General features: G+C 41.3%; 1 protein-coding gene across 4 annotated transcripts in view; it reads left to right on the top strand.

Annotated features, from left to right (window-relative positions):
* The window catches only part of LOC130182083 (seizure protein 6 homolog), an 83865-nt gene that overhangs the window by 49561 nt on the left and 13354 nt on the right, over nt 1–20950 (top strand). For all 4 annotated transcript variants that reach the window (XR_008829670.1, XM_056396655.1, XM_056396654.1 and 1 more), the window contains exons 4-9: nt 6100–6292; nt 15663–15848; nt 16686–16854; nt 17408–17574; nt 17658–17852; nt 18657–18795. Coding sequence is in view for 3 of the 4 variants with exons in the window: in XM_056396655.1 (XP_056252630.1) it covers nt 6100–6292; nt 15663–15848; nt 16686–16854; nt 17408–17574; nt 17658–17852; nt 18657–18795 (1049 nt within the window). In the remaining variant the exon portion in view is untranslated. The remainder of the gene's footprint in view (nt 1–6099; nt 6293–15662; nt 15849–16685; nt 16855–17407; nt 17575–17657; nt 17853–18656; nt 18796–20950) is intronic.

Raw genomic sequence — 20950 nt, 5'->3', positions numbered from 1 at the left:
TTAAATAATAACTTTAAAATTAATTAAAGTCCTTGGGGCACCAGCCTAAACTAATAGGCAAAATAGCCAATATGGTTTTAGTCTCAATTTATTACCATTAATCTGGAACTCTGATTAACCATTAGCTTACTAGCTATAACCAAATTACCATAGCAACAGTAAGTTAAAGTTGAAGGATTGGAATTCTACCAAGTAGAGGTTGGCAATATTCACGCTTGTGCAACATTAAACACACCAGTAGTTATACTTAAAGGCATTTATTTGCAATGGAGACACAAAAACACAATGTCTTATCTAGTATATACAGGTGTGTGTATGTGTGTGTATAGGGGTATGTGTGTGTGTGTATAGGGGTATGTGTGTGTGTCTGTGGGGACAAAAACAAAGGCAAGATGGCCGATTCAAATTGATCACTGTGACCACATGACCTGAACAAAGAAGACTACACAAGATGCCCGTAAACAAAGAAACTACTCAAAATGGCTGCCGAGACCACCTAGTGTGTGTGAGGGAAGGTGTGAGTTTCTTTGTTAGCCTAGCTCATGTAATCTAAAGGTACCAGGTTAGAGGGAGGAGGTTAGCTTCATGCAGGTTCTAGAACTGAGACGTACTGCTATGTGTGTGAACATACGAGTACTCGATTAACTGTATGACTGACCACAACCTAAGCAAACATTACAACAACAAGACATCAATCAACAAGTACATTAACAAGTTAAGACTTCTGCTGCTTAGCTATGCTGTGCTGTGCTGTGCTGGGAAAGGTTAGGCCCAGTCAGTTAACATTACCCAGTCCTTTGAACAAACAAAGAGGTCCTTTCCAGTGTTGTTGTAAAGTCCAGTGAGTTGGGAGGCTTCCTGGTGGAGTAAAGTCCTGTCTGGCTGTGTTGCTTTGCTGTTATCTCCTTTGTTCTCCTCACAGAGTTAGCTGTTCCACGCTAACTCTGCTACGACTCCTGTTGCTTGGAAAATCAGCTGGCCTTGTGTTATAGCTGCTGATTCTGAAGAGGATTTGGTTCACTCACAGTTAATCCGAAGCAGGTCGCTGCTGTTGAGGAGAAGAGCGTTTGCAGGCTGCTGTGAGCAGGCCGGCGAAAGAGCTGGTTTCTCAGGTAGCAGAGCTGACCTGAGCTGGGGTCTTGTTTGCCTTTGAAGAACCAAGAGGAGAGAGCAGGAGCTGCTCTCCAGAGCAAACCGAGAAGAGAGAGAAGAGAAGAAGGAGATCTGGTTTTGTTTGGTGACACCCTTGGGGGTCACATGTCACACGCTGACCCACACTGGCTGGCCAGTAAGGTCCGTGGGGGGAAGGGTCGTCCCCAGGTGTGAACAGTGAGGAACAGTGGAGTGTTAGTTCCTTTGTCCAGTGGAGCAAAGAAACATCTGGTCTCTTGAATGATGAGTCCCAACAAGGAGAAGAAAAGTGAGGCTGATTTATCAGAAAGCAAGAATCTCATCTCATGAAAGTGTTTGAAATGCAGAGGTTACTCCGAGCGTCTGGAAGGTGAAGGAGGATAATATCTTGGTCACTGTATGGTGGTGGCCTTTGGCGATCTCGAGAACATTAAATGTGACAGTTAGCAAGTGAGTATTGTATTCAGCCACTGGCTCCGGCACATTCTCATTAACATGCAGCTTTTGCTGATTAGTAACAATCCATTGTTTTAGACAGCAGGCCAAGCAGGAAACGGCCTTGGCTGTTTTATATAGAGGTGAATGTTTAATTAAGATAACAGTTTTCATATAATGAGCAGTCAAAGACCTCCGGTTTTGTATGAATTTATCAGGAGATACACAAAAACACCAAATGGATGTGGTGCACCAAGACTGCTCAAATGTGAGCCTCAGATAGGGGCGATGAGGTAGACACAGCACCACTGTGCTCCACTGTATGAGCCGGTGGCTTTTTTATCATAGTAAGGATGACACTGCAGCTGGTGAGTCCAATGGCTGTTGATTTACTTCCCCCAGCAGCAGGGTCATTTAATTTCCATCTATACTGGGAGCATTTGATTACATACTGCTCATTTCTGCACCAGCAATGGCTCCTGTGAGTCAGTGTAAATGTTCATTGCAGAGCACCAGCAGATGTTTTCAACAGTAAATTATCAGTGAGAAGCAGCCTCTGTGGATAGTTAACTCGCACTGTCTACTTATGGATAAATTAATGAGTGAATAAAGATTACATGTCAAGTGTAAAAATGGTTTGTTTGTTTCAAATCATCAGAATTTTTTTCTTGTCCAAATTGTATTTTTCTTGGATTTTATTTTGAGAGTAACTTCCTAATTGCATGATGCAGACTATTTGGTTTATCTCGTGTGGGATTAATTGTATGATACCAGCAACGACTCTAGTCACAGATTAAACCATGCCAGGCTGCTTTCTGTTTGGATGTGATAAGATGGATCCTCACCTCTGCTCATTGTTCACTCTTATAGTTAAACACTGCAGCTCACTGGAGGCTCCCTGTTTTACAAAGGTCAAGGCAAGCACGGAAAGATCAAGGTATTCAATACTGCAATTATTGTTGTCCTTAGAAACCTTTATTTTAGAGGGGCTCATCCATCTTTTGTTATACTAAGTGCAGCTCTAGGACTGTCAATTGTACCGTGGGCTTGCAGGATGGTCTGTTCATTAAAGTGGTTTGATTGAAAAGACAGTGGCTAGAGGAGAGCGATGACCCTCTCCTCTCGTTGTGATTGGACTGGAACAGTCGTTGGTGAAAAAAAGAAATGCTTGCAGTGACAGAGCACCTACAGAGGAAACCATGTATCTCTTGCATTGTTTAGACCTTTGTCGGACGCTGGATGAAAAACACTAAACAGACATTCTTTCTTGTCTCAACACAATTCTGAAAATGCAACAACACACACTGTATAGATGTTATCCTCTGATAATGTTGTGGTTGGTGCGGAAGTGTGCTTGGTCAGCCAAATCTCCAGTCCCACAAAAGTGTCTGCTGAGGCAGAGATTCCAGCTCGGAGTTACAATAAGCCTGCTCTCATTACAGTCCAGTGTACATCCGTGTACATGCACGCGCAAACACTCACACACACACACACACACACACACACACACACACACACACATGCATATACGTGTGAGTGTGTGTGTGAGAGAGAGAGACAGAGATGGTGAGAAAGAAGTCCCTCTGGGCATTTGGCTGCAGCAGTGGTGAAGATAAGGTATTCTGATGTCTCCTGACATGGCCAATGATTCATAATTGAGGCAGGACAGCTGTAGCTGGCTGCACTGACAGGTCCCAGGGTGGATGACAGATGATAGGGCCCTCTGGGGCCAAGCTATCTATCAGCCCAAATGTTCACTGTCCATTATCTGCTCACCTGTCCTTCACAAGCCTCCATGCTATATGTAAACCAAGTGGACACAGACCCACACTCTGTGACTGGAACAACATATTCAGTGAGGTCAAGCAGACAGCATACGATACTGACGTGGTCCCAACACAATAAACACCTGTGCAATCAGGTGTTCACTGAATAAAGATTAACAGATTAAATTCTGCTGTTTTAAAACTTTTGTTGGATCATCTCACACGGTTCAGTATTATGTTTTCTTTCTGTAAACTGCATTCAGATTAACACCAGAACAACAGCAACCACTGCTTTGTTGTGAGAGAAAAGTCATATTTAATGTTCACCATAAAATCATTGTAGTGTTCTACACTAGCCTTTCACACTACACTACGAATACACAAGCTTTTTTACAGTGTTTTATCAAGCATGCCATCTTGCTTTGCTCCCTGATGTTTTTTGGAGGGATGGTTGACTAAAATATGTATGAAGCATGGTAGAATATCAGCCATCTCTCCTTCACTCACCAGTTTTACATCAAGCCATAGAAACACATCCCAGGAAGATCATTTCAAATGGAAGTTGAGAGCCAGAAGGAATTTATGGGCTCAGGTGTGTTTTAATCTATACTCGACCTTGCTTTGGTCTAAAACCTTCCGAAATGTCCCGTTCTTTTAAAGTAATTCAAGTTTAGGATCAATCAACCACTATATAATCAGTTATGGATGTACTTTAGAGTTGAGTTTCCACGGTCTAAATTTGTCAGACAATCAGTTTAAACCCATGGTTAGTGAAATCGCAGTTCCGCATTCCTTGAATAGATGGGTATGGATATTAAATTGAGGGAGAATTACTGTGCTGTACTGTTGGGTGAAATTTGAAGTTAGAATATGAGCAAGTAACTGAAGTAACCTGATTTGCAAAACATCTAAGCCCTCCACATTAACTCAGAGAAAAAAAAGGCAGAAGTGAAAAAAAGTAGCTCTGCCTCAGGCTTTGTCATTGTCATTGCCCTTGAGAGACTGAGAAACAGAGATTCTAAAATAATGTGACATTCCTTTATTACTCACTGTGACACTGCTGTTTGAGGCTGAACTACCTACGCTGCAATGCTAATATGCAGATTTAGTATATACACAACAGGAATATGTGCCGTCTCGTCCGTGTTCTGAGTTGGTCTGAAACCCACAGTGTGACGTTGTGTTTAATTCTGGTCGAGATAAAAATCAAATCAATCACAGGGTCTGACCTCGTGGATCATTCTGCAGGAAGTCACCTCCAAGCTCAGCATCAGTGTCCATTAGCCTCTCCGTGCTCATTGTCAGCTTCCCCTCTGACCGAGTGACAGTCAACGTGACCAAATTCATTCTGCTGCCACCGTTGTGTGCGATGTGCTCTTATGTTGTGTGTCCGCTGTTTCAGCTTCTCCAGGCTGCTGCACTAACAATCCTTGCACACACACTTCCTTGGGGACATCAGCTTATGGAGGGCAGCCCCTTTTTCTGCCTCATGGCATACCTGAGACGTGAGCCCGCTACCTATGACAGCATCAGCTCTCAGAACGCAACATGAATTACACCGCTGGCTGAAGCAGATGTGGTTGACTGAGCTTTGATGGTGCATTTGTTTTTTAAGGACAGGAGCAGCGTCCATTTTGGATCTGGCTCCAAGAGTCATTGGGGCTTGTAGCTCTATTTTATATTGGTTTATCTCCTCTCTCTCTCTCTCTTTTTTTTTTATTAGCACAGATGAATGTACAAAACTTTAAGCTTCTCATTTTGCAAACAGAATCAAATTTTGAAAACAGAGTTATTTTAATGTCAATCTTTGCTCTAAAAGTTATCTTGCATGCGTTATACAGATTTACCGAAAGCTTCTTTGTTATCCCACTATTAACCCCCCACCCAAAAAAAAAATTGAAATCGAAGGATTTGGAATTGATAAGAAGTTTCACTCTTGGATTAGATTTAATAAAAGTGACTAATGCTGTTCAAGTCTTACAAAAACAAGTGAAGGTGAAAGCTTTATGTTAAAAAACAAAAGAATAATAATCATGACCTGCTGTTGGATTAACATACCTCTTTTATGGTTCTGTGGGGAATAAATCTGATGTTGCTCCAAAATGTTACTCCATTATCCAGACACTTCAACTACATGAAATCCTCCTGAGGTTCCTTCACCAGATTTAGCTGCAGATGCTGCTCAAACCTGTTGAAGATATATAGCACTGGCAGTAGCTTAGAGGCACAAGGAGAACACAGAAAGACGAATCAATCATGCAACAAACCGAGAGTTAATAACCCAGAATGCATATACAATTACACTACACTGAAAACATCTACAATCCAGGAGCAGGTTAACAAAGAAATGACTGAACCAAACCAACTCCACCAAATCCAAGTGCGACTGTGTTGGTAGACGACTGATTAAAGGACACAGCAGGTAACCCATTTTTCCAGGGCAACATTATCAGACTAAACCATAAGATTCCATCTGGTGTGAAATGAAACATCAAATCAACAGCTGCGTGCAATGAAATATTTTTATGTTGGAGTTTTAAATCAATGAATTTCACCTATTTGTGTTTCAAAGTGTGGATAGAAATAAATTTGCTCGTTCTTGCAGTGCTAAACACGCTCCGACAGTTAATTATGATTCTGTGTAATGTGTTTGCAAACCGTACCTCAGTCTGAACTGGTTGCTAGCATGACATCACACATGATGCACAGAGGTACAGCGATAAAAGGCCCGTGTGGAATCATGTGGCATGGTCTCTTTTCATTGTAGGTGCTAAATGTGAGCGTGTTGGAGGGGGAGCAGGTGACAGTGGAGGACACTGGGGGCCAAGAACCCCTCATCCTGGCCAACGAGTCAGTCTTGGTGAGAGGCCTTGTTCTACGCAGCTGGAGCAACCAGATCTCCATCCGTTTTCGTAGTGACCAACAGCACAACTCCGGATTCCTCCTGCTGCATTACCAAGGTGAGCCGATGTCATGCTAAAAACTGCTGTCAGATTATACCGATGATTAGTGAAGATTATAGTGTTGCTCACACCGGACTGAAACTGTATGAACATCAATTTAACATCAGTATTTGTTCTCAGTGGTGGTTGTTTTCGGTGGTGCCCGTTTTCTTGGAACAAATGCGTACATTCATTTGGGTCGTGAGAAAACCTTTATTTACAGAAATGCCAGCAAGCAGAGATTCTTCTGCGTCACCTCTCATCAGGTTGCAACTGAGGAAGAGATACGAAGAACTGTCTGTGCCTTAATCTACTGTCATGCTCACTTTAGTTCAAAAAGGAGTAATAAGGTCTCACTCTTATGCAGAGCTCGGTCAGAGTGGCCAGCTTACTGAAAGTATACACTACTGCACAGTTATATTAAAACGTGATCATAAGATCATATGATGTGTAGGATTATCATTTCCCACATGGTCCATTATAAACCTCTATTTCATTCTATTTACTGAGTGCATGTATGTCCCTGTTTTCTTTTATTCCACAATCCCAAAAAGAGAATTGCGTGAAAGAGCATCTCTTAAACTACCTGCACAGCGTGAGGCATCTGTTGTCCTGCTGAGTTAGCAAGTAGGCTGAAAGATGACAGGAAACAAGCTCACTACTCAGATGAACATGTTCAAGCTTGTTCTGTGAGCACTGGATCCAGCTGGCCTTTGCCGAGATTAAAACTATGCAGAGCAAAATATTAAATCTGATCAAATTGTAAGTACAATAGTGTCTGGCAGCATAAACCCAGTGGGTGGATATAGTTACTGTTTGTTGTTGGTGAATATGATGGCCCATAAACCGCGCCCCCCTCCTCGCTTGTTTTGTGCGTGACATTGATCTTCCGTGTCCGCAACAATGTCTGTTTATCTTAGCAATCACACAAAGTGGCCACCAATTACATGCCCCATCGATTTGAGTTGATGGTGGAAGCTGGTGGACAAAACATTCATTCCACCGTATTACTATGGCACTTTCATCAGCTGGGAAATGAAAGCGACCGTCAAAACAGCGGCGCTGACGTGAGATAAATCAGCCCATCTCTGCTGGATGTGTGAACATCGGTGTGTGGTCGGGCTGAAAGACGACAGCGAGGGGTCAGTGCGGATCATACAGGGTGATGCATAGATGGGGAGAGAAGGTGATAAAGAGTTGGAATACATCACCCTGTCAGGTGTACTTTTCTCCTTCACTTCTCCCCTTTGCATTTTAGTAAACATTATTCAGGATAATTTTATGGGACATGGTTTTCCATATTTATTGATTTATAGATGAACACCTCGTTCTATTTCTGTTTCTCCGTTGTATTGTTAAAAGACCTTTTCATCTATCCATCCATGAACAATTCACTATTAAATAAACCCAATGCTTGCACTACAACATGCACCTGGTGCTGAGCACAGTCTGCAGATCCAGTGGAGACGCTGTATAAGGTGGCTGCTTCATGAAGGACAATGATCGTCCCTTATGCTTCTGCTTATCAACACCCATATCATATTTCAAATATGACCCATACGCAAATGTTATATATACATACATATACACACACACACACACACACACACACACACACACACACACACATATACACATGTTTAAAATTAATACGAAAAACATATATAAGCATGTAGAATTTTGTTGTTGGTATGTTGTTTTAATAAACCACATATATGAATTACTTATATGGTATATTGTTAACATAGATGCAATCATACAATAAAAAAATATTTTTTTAACTTAATTTTTTAACATATGTACATATACAGATTTTACCAAGAGTATTTCATATACGTTATGAACTTATATTTTCATATATGGAGAGGATGAATATATGTGATAATAATTTATCTCTTTACAGGTGACATATATGGCAATATCACTCCTGATATAGGGACATATGTCATATATGACATTTCTGTATGGGAATGAAAACAGGCTAAGACAATAACCAGGATACGGTGCATATTTGCCTTAAGCACTGGTCACAGTCACCTGTTAAAGAAAAGATGTAATGCTAAAAGCTGTGATGATAAACAGCCTGAATGAAATTCAAGTATAACTAATTATGGTTCTGCTGCTGCATTTCATCATGTGTAGATCAGACCATCAAGTGAAAGTCAGAGACTGGTGATTCCTGTCATATATGAATATTCAGGTTTCCTATGTTCCATGTCATATTCCAAATATGTGCATAGGACCATGATAACACTGTCAGAGCAGGGACAATGATGTACATGTTAATGTACCCATCAACAACCTAGGATATAAAAAAAAAAAAAACATTAATAATAAGTATCATTAAATGATGTGGCCTTGGGCAGATCGGTCCTCTCAGGATGTCTGGCCTTGGGCACCACATAGGCAGAAGTGACCCTGGGCTGTTCACTGTCTATAACTTCATGGTCAACACTGAGTGATATTGGCTCAGAATAATGTATTTCATACGAAGAGGGCTTCATCTTCACATGGACCTTCAGATTATGAAGTGTTTGTTCCCGTTTTGTCTGATGCTATGTCCCTCTGCACTTCATTATATCCATTGTTATAAAACACTTTAACCTGGACCACTTTCCATATTGTAATTGTTGCCAGCAATAAGCATATAAAAACAGATCAGATGAGTGGGGTTAGCTGAATTTATTTGGTTTGTAATTTGATGGAACAGATTTAGTTCCACTAATGAGAAAAAGTGCAATGAGCAGATTTCCTGAAGACGGGACATATTGGAGACACAGAAGATATTTCAATTTGTGATCCTCCCCTTGGTAATCAGCGTATCACCTTGTCTTTTATAATGGGCTGTGAGAAATGTGATTGGACAAGCGTGGAGAAGGGGACAGAGCTGTGGAGAGATGGATCTCAGCTCAGGGTAATTAATATCTGCTGCAGCGTTGGCTGGGCCTGCGATGGCAGACTGATGGATGCCTCTATAAACTTCAGCAGCAGCCTGACACGTGGAACATGACTGTGAGTGTGTTTTAATGTAGAGAGTGTGCAGCTGGAGAGGGGAAGAGTACATCCCATGTAAATCCTTATCTTTTCCTCACTACACACACACACACACACACACAACACACACACACACCTTCACCTGGAACAGGGAGTATTAATGTGTCCATTTAACTATAATGTCTTTACACAGACACTGCAGCTTCCATATAGTTTTAAAATATAAATCATGCATGAAGCTAACGACATAAACATGAGTTAGTGCATCCTGAGTGTAAACAGTGTGTGCACACAGTCAGGATTCTTCGCTGGGGAAATGATATTTATAAGTTTAGCATATACAGGTTTTTCTCCTCACAACCCAAATGTTTTAGTAGGAAAATAACCAGAATTGATATTTGGCTATATAAATCCAAATTTACACACACACACACACACACACACACACACACACACACACACACACACACACTTTAAGAAGCATCAATGACATCAATTATTAAAGAGTTGTTGTCCAAGTTATTACAGAAAATAATAATAATCGATTCAGACTCATATTCTCCCTGAAATTAAATTGACAGCATTTTCATCACTGACATTAATATTCCTTATTAAAATGTTAAATATTCCTTATTTGCAGGTTTATTACAACTTGCAATGTGAAAACCTAAACTGACTTTTTGTAACAAGGATTGGCACAAATTCTTAAAACTAGATTACTGTGCAACAATGCATCCGAGTGTGGAGAGGATACTTTATCCTATAAGATTCTTATAAGGAATTTTAATGTTTGATTATTTTTCTGAAAGCATAACAGATTAATCACAGCACTGGCACAATATTTTTGCCAGTTTTTGGCAGGAAACAGAAGGGTCAAGGAATTTTGCCATTTATTTAAGAAGGAAAATCATCTGTATGCATGAGCACTGTGGGAACTAATAATTAACTGTAACACTGCACATGTAAATGTGCACATCCCAAGACCCATTTTACTCCTAATTAGAAGTTACTTCATTATGATGGAATTGAACCAGCCTCAACATCATATCTGACCTCTTTACAGCTATAGGTTAGCTTGAATTGTCATTTCAGGATTTTTTTGAATTAAAATGGAACATATTTCATGACATTGCCAATGGCAATGATTTCCTACAGAAATTAATGATTGGCTGTAATAAGCTGGGCTGATAAGTGAGGTGGCCAGAGAGCCGGTGCCACTGGCAGTGATTCACCATTTGCCACAATTTCTCAGCAGCATTGATGAGATGCCACCTCCAGTCCAAAGTTATTTCTCTTTAATAGAGTTTATTGAATAAATGACCATTAAAATTGAGTTTTTAACCTAACCACATAAATATCAATAGGCCAGATCATGGCAGAACATTGGTCTGGCTTTCTACAAGTGGATCACTTTCCCTGAGACAACACTATTGATCTCCCTGTAAAAGGTAATGCTCTGGTGCACAGCCAGGACATAAGGCTTATATACAGCGACGGTCACAAGCTCCCACAAGTCACCTGCTATAACTGCAGGACTGCTGTCAGCGCATCAGACAGCTAACAATATATGACCAGTCATCAGCACGGGATTTTTTCTCAGTGGACACACATTTAATCCTCTGAATGCCGATGCAACACACGGTGGATAATATTCTCCCCATTAAATATAATAACAATCGGACCTACTTTTCATTATTTGTGTTGTGTTTCCTGCCACACCATTTCATTATCTCCTGCCCTCACCTTGCAGAGTTTGATCCCATTCCAGCTCTCTACCGGAAGGGATTCAACACTTGAAATTTAACAGTGCAACAGTTTATTAGGTCTAAATTGAAATGCATTTTATTTGTTTGTCCAAATGTGGCAGATAACTTGCTATTGCTGGCTTCCTCACCTCATCTATTGTGCCCTAGTCAACAATATTTGTCCATTATTGGTTGAAGAGCAGCATTCTCACTTGGAACTACTCAGGCAAATGAAAAATGTGCACACAGCAGAATGAGGCTCATTAATGGCAGCGATGTGTGGGTGAATGCAGGAGTTGCACCAAGTACTCTTTCAGGAAATGTCGACTTTCTTTAAATGATTTCCAAAAGTTGATCTTTAGTGACTTTTGAGAGAGGGCTGAAAAACTAGAACTCATTATCGAATCCAAAATACACATTTGTGGTTCCATATTTTAAACAAGGACACTTAAATTCAGATAGGTGAGAAAGGGCAGGAAGCAATTTAAACAGAAACTATAAAATGCAGGAAAAATCCATTTCTGGTGCACAGATTAGAGAGAGAGAGAGAAACTAAGACAGGATGTGTTGCTCTTGAACTCTTGTGATCGAGTTCTGTGAAATGACAAAAACAAAGTGAAAAAACATTTAGCTCATGTTCAGATGTCTTGTGATTACACATTGGTTATGACAAGCTACTTGTATAGTGTATAAAGCAGCTTTCTAAATTTAAAACCATGCCATTTAAGTCCTCAAAGCTTTCAGCTATTTTCCCCACTAATTGTGATCTTTTTAAGGACACCGATTTTAAACAATATTTAAACAAAGTAACAGTATGTCACTGCAGCATTGATCCCAGTGTTTCATGTTTGGACCTGTGATGTCCTCTTTCTAATATGGAAGTGGGATGATGTTTTTTTTTTTGTACTGGTCCACAGTGAGCATAAATATTACTGCCATTATACACGTATTATATTAAAGCAAAGTAAGTATTTAAAAATGGAAATCTTATTTACTAAAGGAATCATCAGAGTGGCCATCACCACAGTAGTGCTTTATCTTAAGTTAAAGACCTTCCAATGAAAATCAAGTGTTACCATGTGTCCATATAATAACAGACATATGATAATGAAATAACCATCAACACCATGACTGAGTGTTTCCACCTTGAACTGCAATGAACCAATGACAGTCTCATAAACACAGATTCAGGGCTTCATACGTCACAGACCTGAGGAACCAATCATGTCAACCGGTGGGGACGGGGGGTGGGGCTAAATACACCTGAAACCTTGTCTTTACAGAGAGAGAAAGATTTAACATTAGCACAACCACTAACACTGTGTCAGCCACTGCCAGTTACAAGCTAACAAACAACATAAACAAGTAAAAGATGCTAACTGCGCTAACAGTTCTGATCCGTCTGCTAGTCTCTGGTTCTGGTCTCAACAGACTCCTCCTCTGAGTCTGGGTCTGACTGAGGCTCAAACATGTGGCTGAGTCTCTCTGATGTTTCCTCCTCTCACCATCTTGATACTCTCCACTCTCCCCGCCCTCCACCTGGAGCCAGCAGGTGGTGGGCGGGGCTCAAGGCCTGATCCAGATTTCTCAATCAGGAAGTAAGAGGAGATGAGCTGCAGACCCAGATTTTATGTGTGAAAACATGTTCAACTAAATATGAATCATAGCAGAGTATGTAGTTCTATGTAATTCAGATAATGTACATGTTATTGTAACCTGCACCTTCCTCAGATGAACAGTATTCAACAGTATTTTGGCAGCAAAATACTCTTATGTAGTGGACACTTATCTTTTGTCTCGTCCACACTAGTCGAAACTGAGGGTTTACCTGAATATTACCAATCTGACTATTTCCTCTCCTCTACAACAATAACTAAAGACATAAGCTCCACATCTGTTTCCTGTGGCCCTACGGTGCCATCAGCTAATCTTCCTGGCTGCCTGCACCGTGGATCTATTATTTGTAATGGCAAAACAATCAGACTTTATGGCCCAGCACCACATCCACTGGAATGGAGGCAGCACGTAATTTAATACTTCAGGAATTGGCTCCACAATATTTGCCTCTGGCTCTCACTGCATGCTCAATAGGGATGTAAATGCTGCTATGATAATGGCAATAACTAGGTTCATTGGAGCTAGTGATAAACCATGAATTGAATGGATGACCCAGAAGCAGCGCACCTCGTCCCTGTGGCTCACTGATTTACTGCAAAAGAAAGGCCCATTTCATTACGGTGGAAACCAGTGGCTTGTATAAAAGGAAAACCTAAGTCAGTAGATTAAAACATTGTAGATGGGGGCAGTTTCACAAGCCTTTATGGCCATTATCCATTTAGGCCCATTTTCCCTTGAGTTCAAGTTCAAAGATTGATAGAGTGACATTTTTGAATATCCAATTTAGCTTCAAGGTAATGTGAGAGACATCAGTAAAGTGATGTTTTTCATCTACAAATGGCTGCCTGGAATGAAAGCAGTTCAAATCCAACCTGCTACAGTGTCCCGTGTTTTGTCCTGTTTAACCTCCAATTGCTCAGCATCTGTGCATGCAAAGATTTCACAACCAAGACATATGAAAGCATTCACACGGTGGTCCAAAGAGCCTGTCTATCAGGTGTCAGCTTCTGCTGCTTCCCCAGCTCTAAACTCGTGATGGTGAGAGGCCAGGCTTTTAGACCAGAGTCACAGTCTATTCACAGATGTTCTTGGCTGGTTGTTTACTTTATCAGAAAAATTTAGATTGGGTCAGACATGTTATAAACAACCTAACCTAACCAACCCGAACCAACCACTTTCAGCTTCCTCAGCAAATATTAACTTTAAATGCTGATAAGATCTTGCCATTTCTTCCTCATTGGTTCATACAACTAAACAAGCAGTGAGCAGTTTTATGATGCAGTTCAATTGGATAAGAATCAAGCCATGAGACAGGTTAGTGGAGTTTTGTACAGGCTCACACCAAACAGCTGAAAGTAGTCCACATCTTAATTCTTTAAACACCAACTTAATCATATTTACATAAGTAGATTAAGGTGTTTACCCAACATGGCCCATGCCCGATTATTATCATAATTGCTTTTAAGACTGCAAATATGAATTTTAATATATCCAAATATGAATTGAACACAGACAGCTCTGCCAGCTGCCCTTTCCCTTGTTGTTTTCTTCTTCTTCTATTCATTCTTATTTTGGCTTTACATGCACTCCATTATGCTGTAACACCGGCATGCGACTTGCAAAGCTGGAGTAAAGTTTCAGCTTTTTAAAAAGGTCCCTGTAATTTAGCGGCTGCACAATTACACTGTTGTTGTAACACAAGCCATAGTGGCTCCAATTATGTTGCTTGTTACGTTGTTCACACATTTCCAGAAGTTTAAAAGTTTTAGTCTGCTCATTAAAGTGCCCGCACTAATGAGGTAGAACAGTGTGGCTATTAGACAGGGAGAAAAGGTTGTTTAATAGTTTCCATTACAGACTTGGTTAGTTCACTCCATTATCCATGTGAGCTCCATCCCATCCTGCACCATTTGTTTAAAGCAGAGACAGGACAACAATGCAAAGCAAGTCCAGGGACATTGATCTTACCCTGCTGGAATCTCAACTCTGTGACAGCCACTACAGAAGCAATTCCTCTTCCAGCTATCACATTACAGACCCACTATGATGTTCAACTGTTCTGCAACATTTCCATTTGTCAAAGTATTTGCAGAGGCTCTACACCGGACCACACAGTGATGTTAATTACTGTTGTGCTGCAAACATGTCTCTATACATTTGCATATTGTATATACTGGTAAACTGCAATTAATTAAGAGCTGGAGTGTTCATAAACAAAGCTGAGGGTTGGTTGTAAGGCTGTGTGTGTATGTGTGTTTTGCTATATTTGTGTGTCCAAAATGCTGGAGCCCAAGAGCTACAATGGCTGTTGGAGGGTTAAGTGTTGGTTTTAGGGTTAAGGTATGTCAGTGCCAGATTCCTACAAAGATAGGTGCACACACACACACACACACACACACCTCATTTATTTGCTTAAATAATGGGAAACTCTTTGTATATAAATGTGTGTGGTGCTCAGTGGTTTGGAGCAGAGACAACACGGTCAACAATGCAACGAAACAGCAAGGTTTTATACACAATGCAGGACACAGAGGATTATGTTGTGGAGCCAGTGAACATTGCTGGCTGTTTATTTTGGCGAGAATTGGACTTTTGTCCTGAATGATACTTTGGCTCCTGGGAAATTAGATATCTAAAAACTTAGTTTGTCATGAAATCTCCCTGGAGCCTCGGGACCGTGGAAGAACATTTCAAGTTGTGGTAAAAAATGAAGTTAGACAAAGCGGGTCTCTTGATGAAGTGGTTCATCATCAGGATCATCAGGGTAATTAGCTGAGTTTGGATATAATTGCATTGCATTATAGCATGAACGTGCTTCCAGTTTCTAAAAACTCTCCCACTCTCTCTCCGTCTAATCACTACTGGGCATCACAGATTACACAGTGGACAGACCTCAGCACCAAGCAACACACTGAACACATTTTACTGACAGTACTAACACAGCCACATCAGCATTCATACAGTAAAGCACATGTCAGATTCAGAGGATTTTTTACAAAGATAAAAACATTTTCTCTCTATTTCCTCTCTAGCCTTCGTGCTGAGCTGTGTGTTCCCCAAAGAGCCAGCTGGTGGGGAAGTGTCGGTGACACACCTCCACGCTGGAGGAGAGGCCTACTTCCGCTGTTTCACCGGCTACAAGTTGCAAGGCCCCAAAATGCTCACCTGTCGCAACGCAACCACACCTTACTGGAGTGGGAAGGAGCCCCAGTGTGTGGGTAAGACGGACCGGTTCATTCCCAGACACACGTTAGCTCATCAATAACAGGAGCATGTCAGACCAATGAGGGACTATAACTGTAACCTTTGGGATGATTTTGTTTCAGTAGTTAACAGTGACTTGGGGGCAAACTTTCACAATCTTATCTGTAATTAGATTTGACCAAATGTATATATAACCAAGATATATATATTTATTATTATAATAATTATTATAATGTAACCAAGAACATTTTTGCCAAGTACAAATGAAGTTAAAATGATGTGGAAAATAGGATCTTAAAAATAGGAGGGATATATGTTGCAACTCCCTCTCTCTTCAGCTTTCCTCTAATACAGGTGATTTTGATTAACGAAAGCTTTCATGAGGTTGTCTCCTGCTGAGTTGATTACTTACACTCCGAGGCCAAATGAGTGTGTTTGCATGTGATTAGCAGCGCAGGGAGCTATTCTTTGGAGATGGTGCAAAACAAGGCCATTGGACCTGCTGCCTTAATTAGAACTGGGCTGCATGACAATCCTTCTCCTGCTGGTAAAGGCTCATCTGCCAGCTCCAGCGTTTCTGTGCGCCTGCCTGCAGCTGCTCTGAACTGATAGTGTTACTGCTGCTGTTTTGCTGTTCTCTTTACAAGTCCATCACACACAGTTACACACTTACACCCAGGTTGAGCCACCGAGTGCAGTCCCAGCCACAGTCCAGTGGATACTGATGATATCTGTTCTCAGACAGGGGCTTTTCTCTCAAACCCCTACCATAGTTGGTGTCATTACTTTTCTCACCTAGTCCTACCTTCCAACTCTTTGTCTTCTTCCTCTCACTCTCTCCTCCCATATAGCATCCTGCGGGGGAATGATAAAAAATGCTACCTATGGCCGTATTGTCTCTCCTGGTTTCCCTGGCAACTACAGCAACAATCTGACGTGCCACTGGGTCCTGGAGGTCCCTGAAGGCCACAGGCTTCACATTCACTTTGAGAAGGTGGCTCTGGCAGAGGACGATGACAGGTGGCGTATGCATAATGCTAAAATCACATCGAGAGTAAGAGTGCGCAGTTAGAGTGTGTGTGTGTGTGTGTGTGTGTGTGTGTGTGTATGTGTCTTCAGCTAATAGATGGCACCGGGGCTTTAAACTCATTTTCTGAATAACAGTGTGCCTGTGGATAGAGCATTAAAACCCTCGAGGCTATAAATAACCAAAATCTTCAGGGAGTGACAGATGGATTTGAAAGGACCCTTTATCATTATAATCCCTTAACAGTGTTCTATCAAGCGAAGGAATTGAAGGGACTACAGAAGGTAGTGAGAGGAAGGAAACTGCAATTGCATTACATTTTTCTTCACTGATCCACATGGCTATCGTCACACATGACCATTCACCTCATTACCAAGTGTTGAAGAATGTTATCACAAAGTTATTACAACCAACATTGGAACAGTGAGCAGCTCTCAGATGGGTTGTAACTTCGTTTATGCTTATTTTACCTTTCAAGGCTTATGTCTTTTAATGTGTGTGTGTGTGTGTGTGTGTGTGTGTGTGTGTGTGTGTTTGTTTGTTTAGGCTGATGATTAAGAATGGCAACAACATTGACTCTCCCCCTGTGTACGACTCCTATGAGGTGGAGTATTTGCCCAACGAGGGTGTGCTCAGCACCGGACGTTACCTCTTTATAGAGTTCACCACAGACGGGACAGTGACTTCCACTGGTGCAGCCATCAGATACGAAGGCAAGTTGCGCAGGCAGATTGCAGAGTTTGCTAACGAACAACATTACACTGCAAGGTATTAATGCAGTTCCTGTGTCCCACAGCTTTTGCAAAAGGAATGTGCTACGAGCCTTTTGTGAAATACGGCAACTTCAGCAGCAGTGACTCCACTTACAGTGTGGGAGCAGTGGTTGAATTCTCATGTGACCCTGGCTACACGCTAGAGCAAGGCTCCGTGGTGATTGAGTGTGTGGACGCACAAAACCCACAGTGGAATGAGACTGAGCCGGCCTGTAGGGGTGAGTCAACACATTTCATCTGATCCAGTAATAGTGCGACATTAGAGCTTTTATGAAAATGTGCCTCCTCTGGAGAAGAACTTAGAGTGGCTAAAGACCTGAGGCTTTCATTGTCTGCCTGATCAGTGCAGGGTTAGTGAAGTCTTTTTATTCAAACATTAAACACCACTGGCAGTTAACTATATCTTCCTAAGCTGCTTTCCTCTGATCCGTGTTAAATTTCCTCTTGAAACTGTAACAATGATTTTACTTTGATATGTGTATTTGCAGGGCAGATTTTAGAAGAGCGCAAGATTAAAGGCATACAATAGTTGGCCTAAGATGAACACTGCCGTGCTGCAAAGACTACACACCATACTAAACAGTGATCTACCCCTGAGCCCTTCCCTTCGCCTCCTTCCCTCTCACACGCTTCCCATACGACACGCTGACCTTACTCCCGCTCTTTGTTGCCAGCATAGTCATTCTGCCACGGAGAAATTGAAAAGCTCTCTAGTAAAGCTAGATATGAGGAAATTTTATTTCTGCTCCTGTGGGTCATGGTCACCAAGTGGTTCAGGGGTAGTGTGCAGTTTTCATGTCATGGACCTTGCACTCTTCATTTCAGCTGTTTGTTAAGATTGTGGTACCATCTTATGAAGTCACATAGTTCATGTATCAGTGTAGATCAGTATCTGCACATCACAACCTGCATGATGTGACGTTTCCTCTTTAATTTAATGTGAAATCTGTTGCAGTGCATGCATTTGTTTCTCAGCGTCAATCTGAGGTGTGTGTGTGTGTGTGTGTGTGTGTGTGTTGCAGCTGTGTGCAGTGGGGAGATCACAGACTCGGCCGGTGTGGTGTTGTCTCCTAATTGGCCTGAGGCCTACGACAAGGGGCAGGACTGCATCTGGGGCATCCATGTGGAAGAGGACAAGAGGATCATGCTTGACATCCAAGTGTAAGAGACAGCACTCAGGTGTAAGAGTAGAAATCACACAGAGGTCAGAGGAGGTCAGATTGACCTCACGATGTTAAACACTCCATCTCCTGACACAAACATGGTTTGTTTCTCATCTGGACACACATGACATGCACAAGGGGAAGAGTTTTTGTGGGTGCAGTCACTAATTAGATCCCCCCCCCCGCCCTCCATTCGCTACATTAAGAATTCTGTGTAGCTTCCAACTCACTCTCTGACCAGATTAGCCAGTAAGCCTCCCTGCTCCCACTTCCCTGGTGTGTGTCTCAGAGTTGGCTTTGAAATGAATATGGTCTGGCAGTGAACTACTGAGCCACTTATCCAGCCTTCCCAACTGTAATTCAACACACACACACACACACACACACACACACATACACACACACACAAACAATGCACATGCACACAGATGTCTAAGACTGAGTGACTGCTGTGAGAAATACCCCACCCGACCCACCCACACTCATTATGCACTACTGTCATATTGCACATACCAGGCCATATGCTGCTACTGTACCACTACTGGACTGTAGAGGTCACTCCACTCATTCTTGTTGTTTGAGTCTGTAAATATTTTGCTTTTATTGATTGAACTTTCTTAATGCTGCACATTGCTAAACTGATTTGTTTGTCCTGAGCACAATGACTGTAAAGATTTCATTTAATCCAGACGCAAATAGGCAAACTATTTAACCTTCACCATCACTCTTACTGTACATGACTGGCCCCACCACACACACACACACACACACACACACACACAGTCATTGCTCTGACGTGTAAACAGACACATTTCCCATTCCAACTATTTCCATAAATGCTTGAGAATCTCCATCTTTGTTTGCTCATCTTCTATGGATTTATCTGTTTGCCTTGTGTGAGTGATTGCCACAATATTTCAATGAACATGCATCCTACAGAGAGCACAAAAACTACAGCATAAGCGATTTGTGTTATTGCCTGAAGCACTTGCACACAAGAGGGCACAGAGAGGTTAAAATTAAACCAGCGGGAATACTGCCCGAGGTTGTAGAAAAACAGTCACTGACAAAATCTCAAACAGAGGCTATTGTTAGCTGTTGGTCACCGTGGTTATTTATGCAGGCAGGCATTTGCTGCCTCCAGTTTAGCTTTCATAATCCACTCACTCATTCTTACTGTAAGAAGTTAAAACATATTTCTGAGGTTTGAAGAAATTACAAGGTTTTGTTTTGACATGGGGTCTGGATGCTGTGCAGACAGATTGTAAACTATAGTAGCAGACAGAAAATACATGATGTTTATACATCATCATCATCATCATCATCATCATCATCATCATCTTGCTTTCCTTGTTCCTTTGGAAACAAACTTGAAAACACACACACACCATTTTCAACTGACCTTTTCCTCCCTTTTTAAATTTTGCGCCTCTACCACATGGTTGACATTTCCATCTACACTTCAACAGTCTACAATTTTTTCCTTTAAAGTAAAACCATTATTTAACTTAAATGAAACATGTTTCATATAATGTAAACATGAGCAAAGAAATATAAATAGATACTTTAAAAAACGACAAAGCTATTGAGAAAAAATGGAAACATGTTGTAAAATGCAGTGAAATATTTTGTAGAACTAGATTTTTGTTTTGATTTTTTTGTGATGTTCTACAAAACCTTGCTGACTTGTATTCAAACAAGAAAACTGAGCATTTCATTTATCCTTCAATCTGGATACACCCCCCCTACCCCACCCCCACCACCCCCCGATCACATGCCCACTAACATTACTGTATTTGTATTTGGCTTTATTGATTCATTGACAGTATTAGTTTTACCCCAAAGTTACTGTATTATTGAATATATCAGAGAAATCAGTGATATAATTTATATCGACGTAAATTTAACAAATACGTTGGAATAGCATTAAAATGATCCTATAGCCAAAGATCAGAGAGCATTGCATTCTGAGTCTTTTTATGTGTCGTTGAATTACATCTGAAATACACCGACTCCAGGGATTCCCTCGTATCTGTAGCATTGAGTCAGTGGAGGATTTGGTGAAAGTGGATGTTGCTGTAGTGGCCCAGTTTTGTTGCCACAATGCACATAATGTCCCAAACCGTTTCTTTCACTCAGATATGAGCCATCAG

This window comes from Seriola aureovittata, chromosome 15 (genome assembly GCF_021018895.1).
Source record: "Seriola aureovittata isolate HTS-2021-v1 ecotype China chromosome 15, ASM2101889v1, whole genome shotgun sequence".
Taxonomy (NCBI): domain Eukaryota; kingdom Metazoa; phylum Chordata; class Actinopteri; order Carangiformes; family Carangidae; genus Seriola; species Seriola aureovittata.
This window is presented reverse-complemented; position numbering and strand designations above follow the sequence as displayed.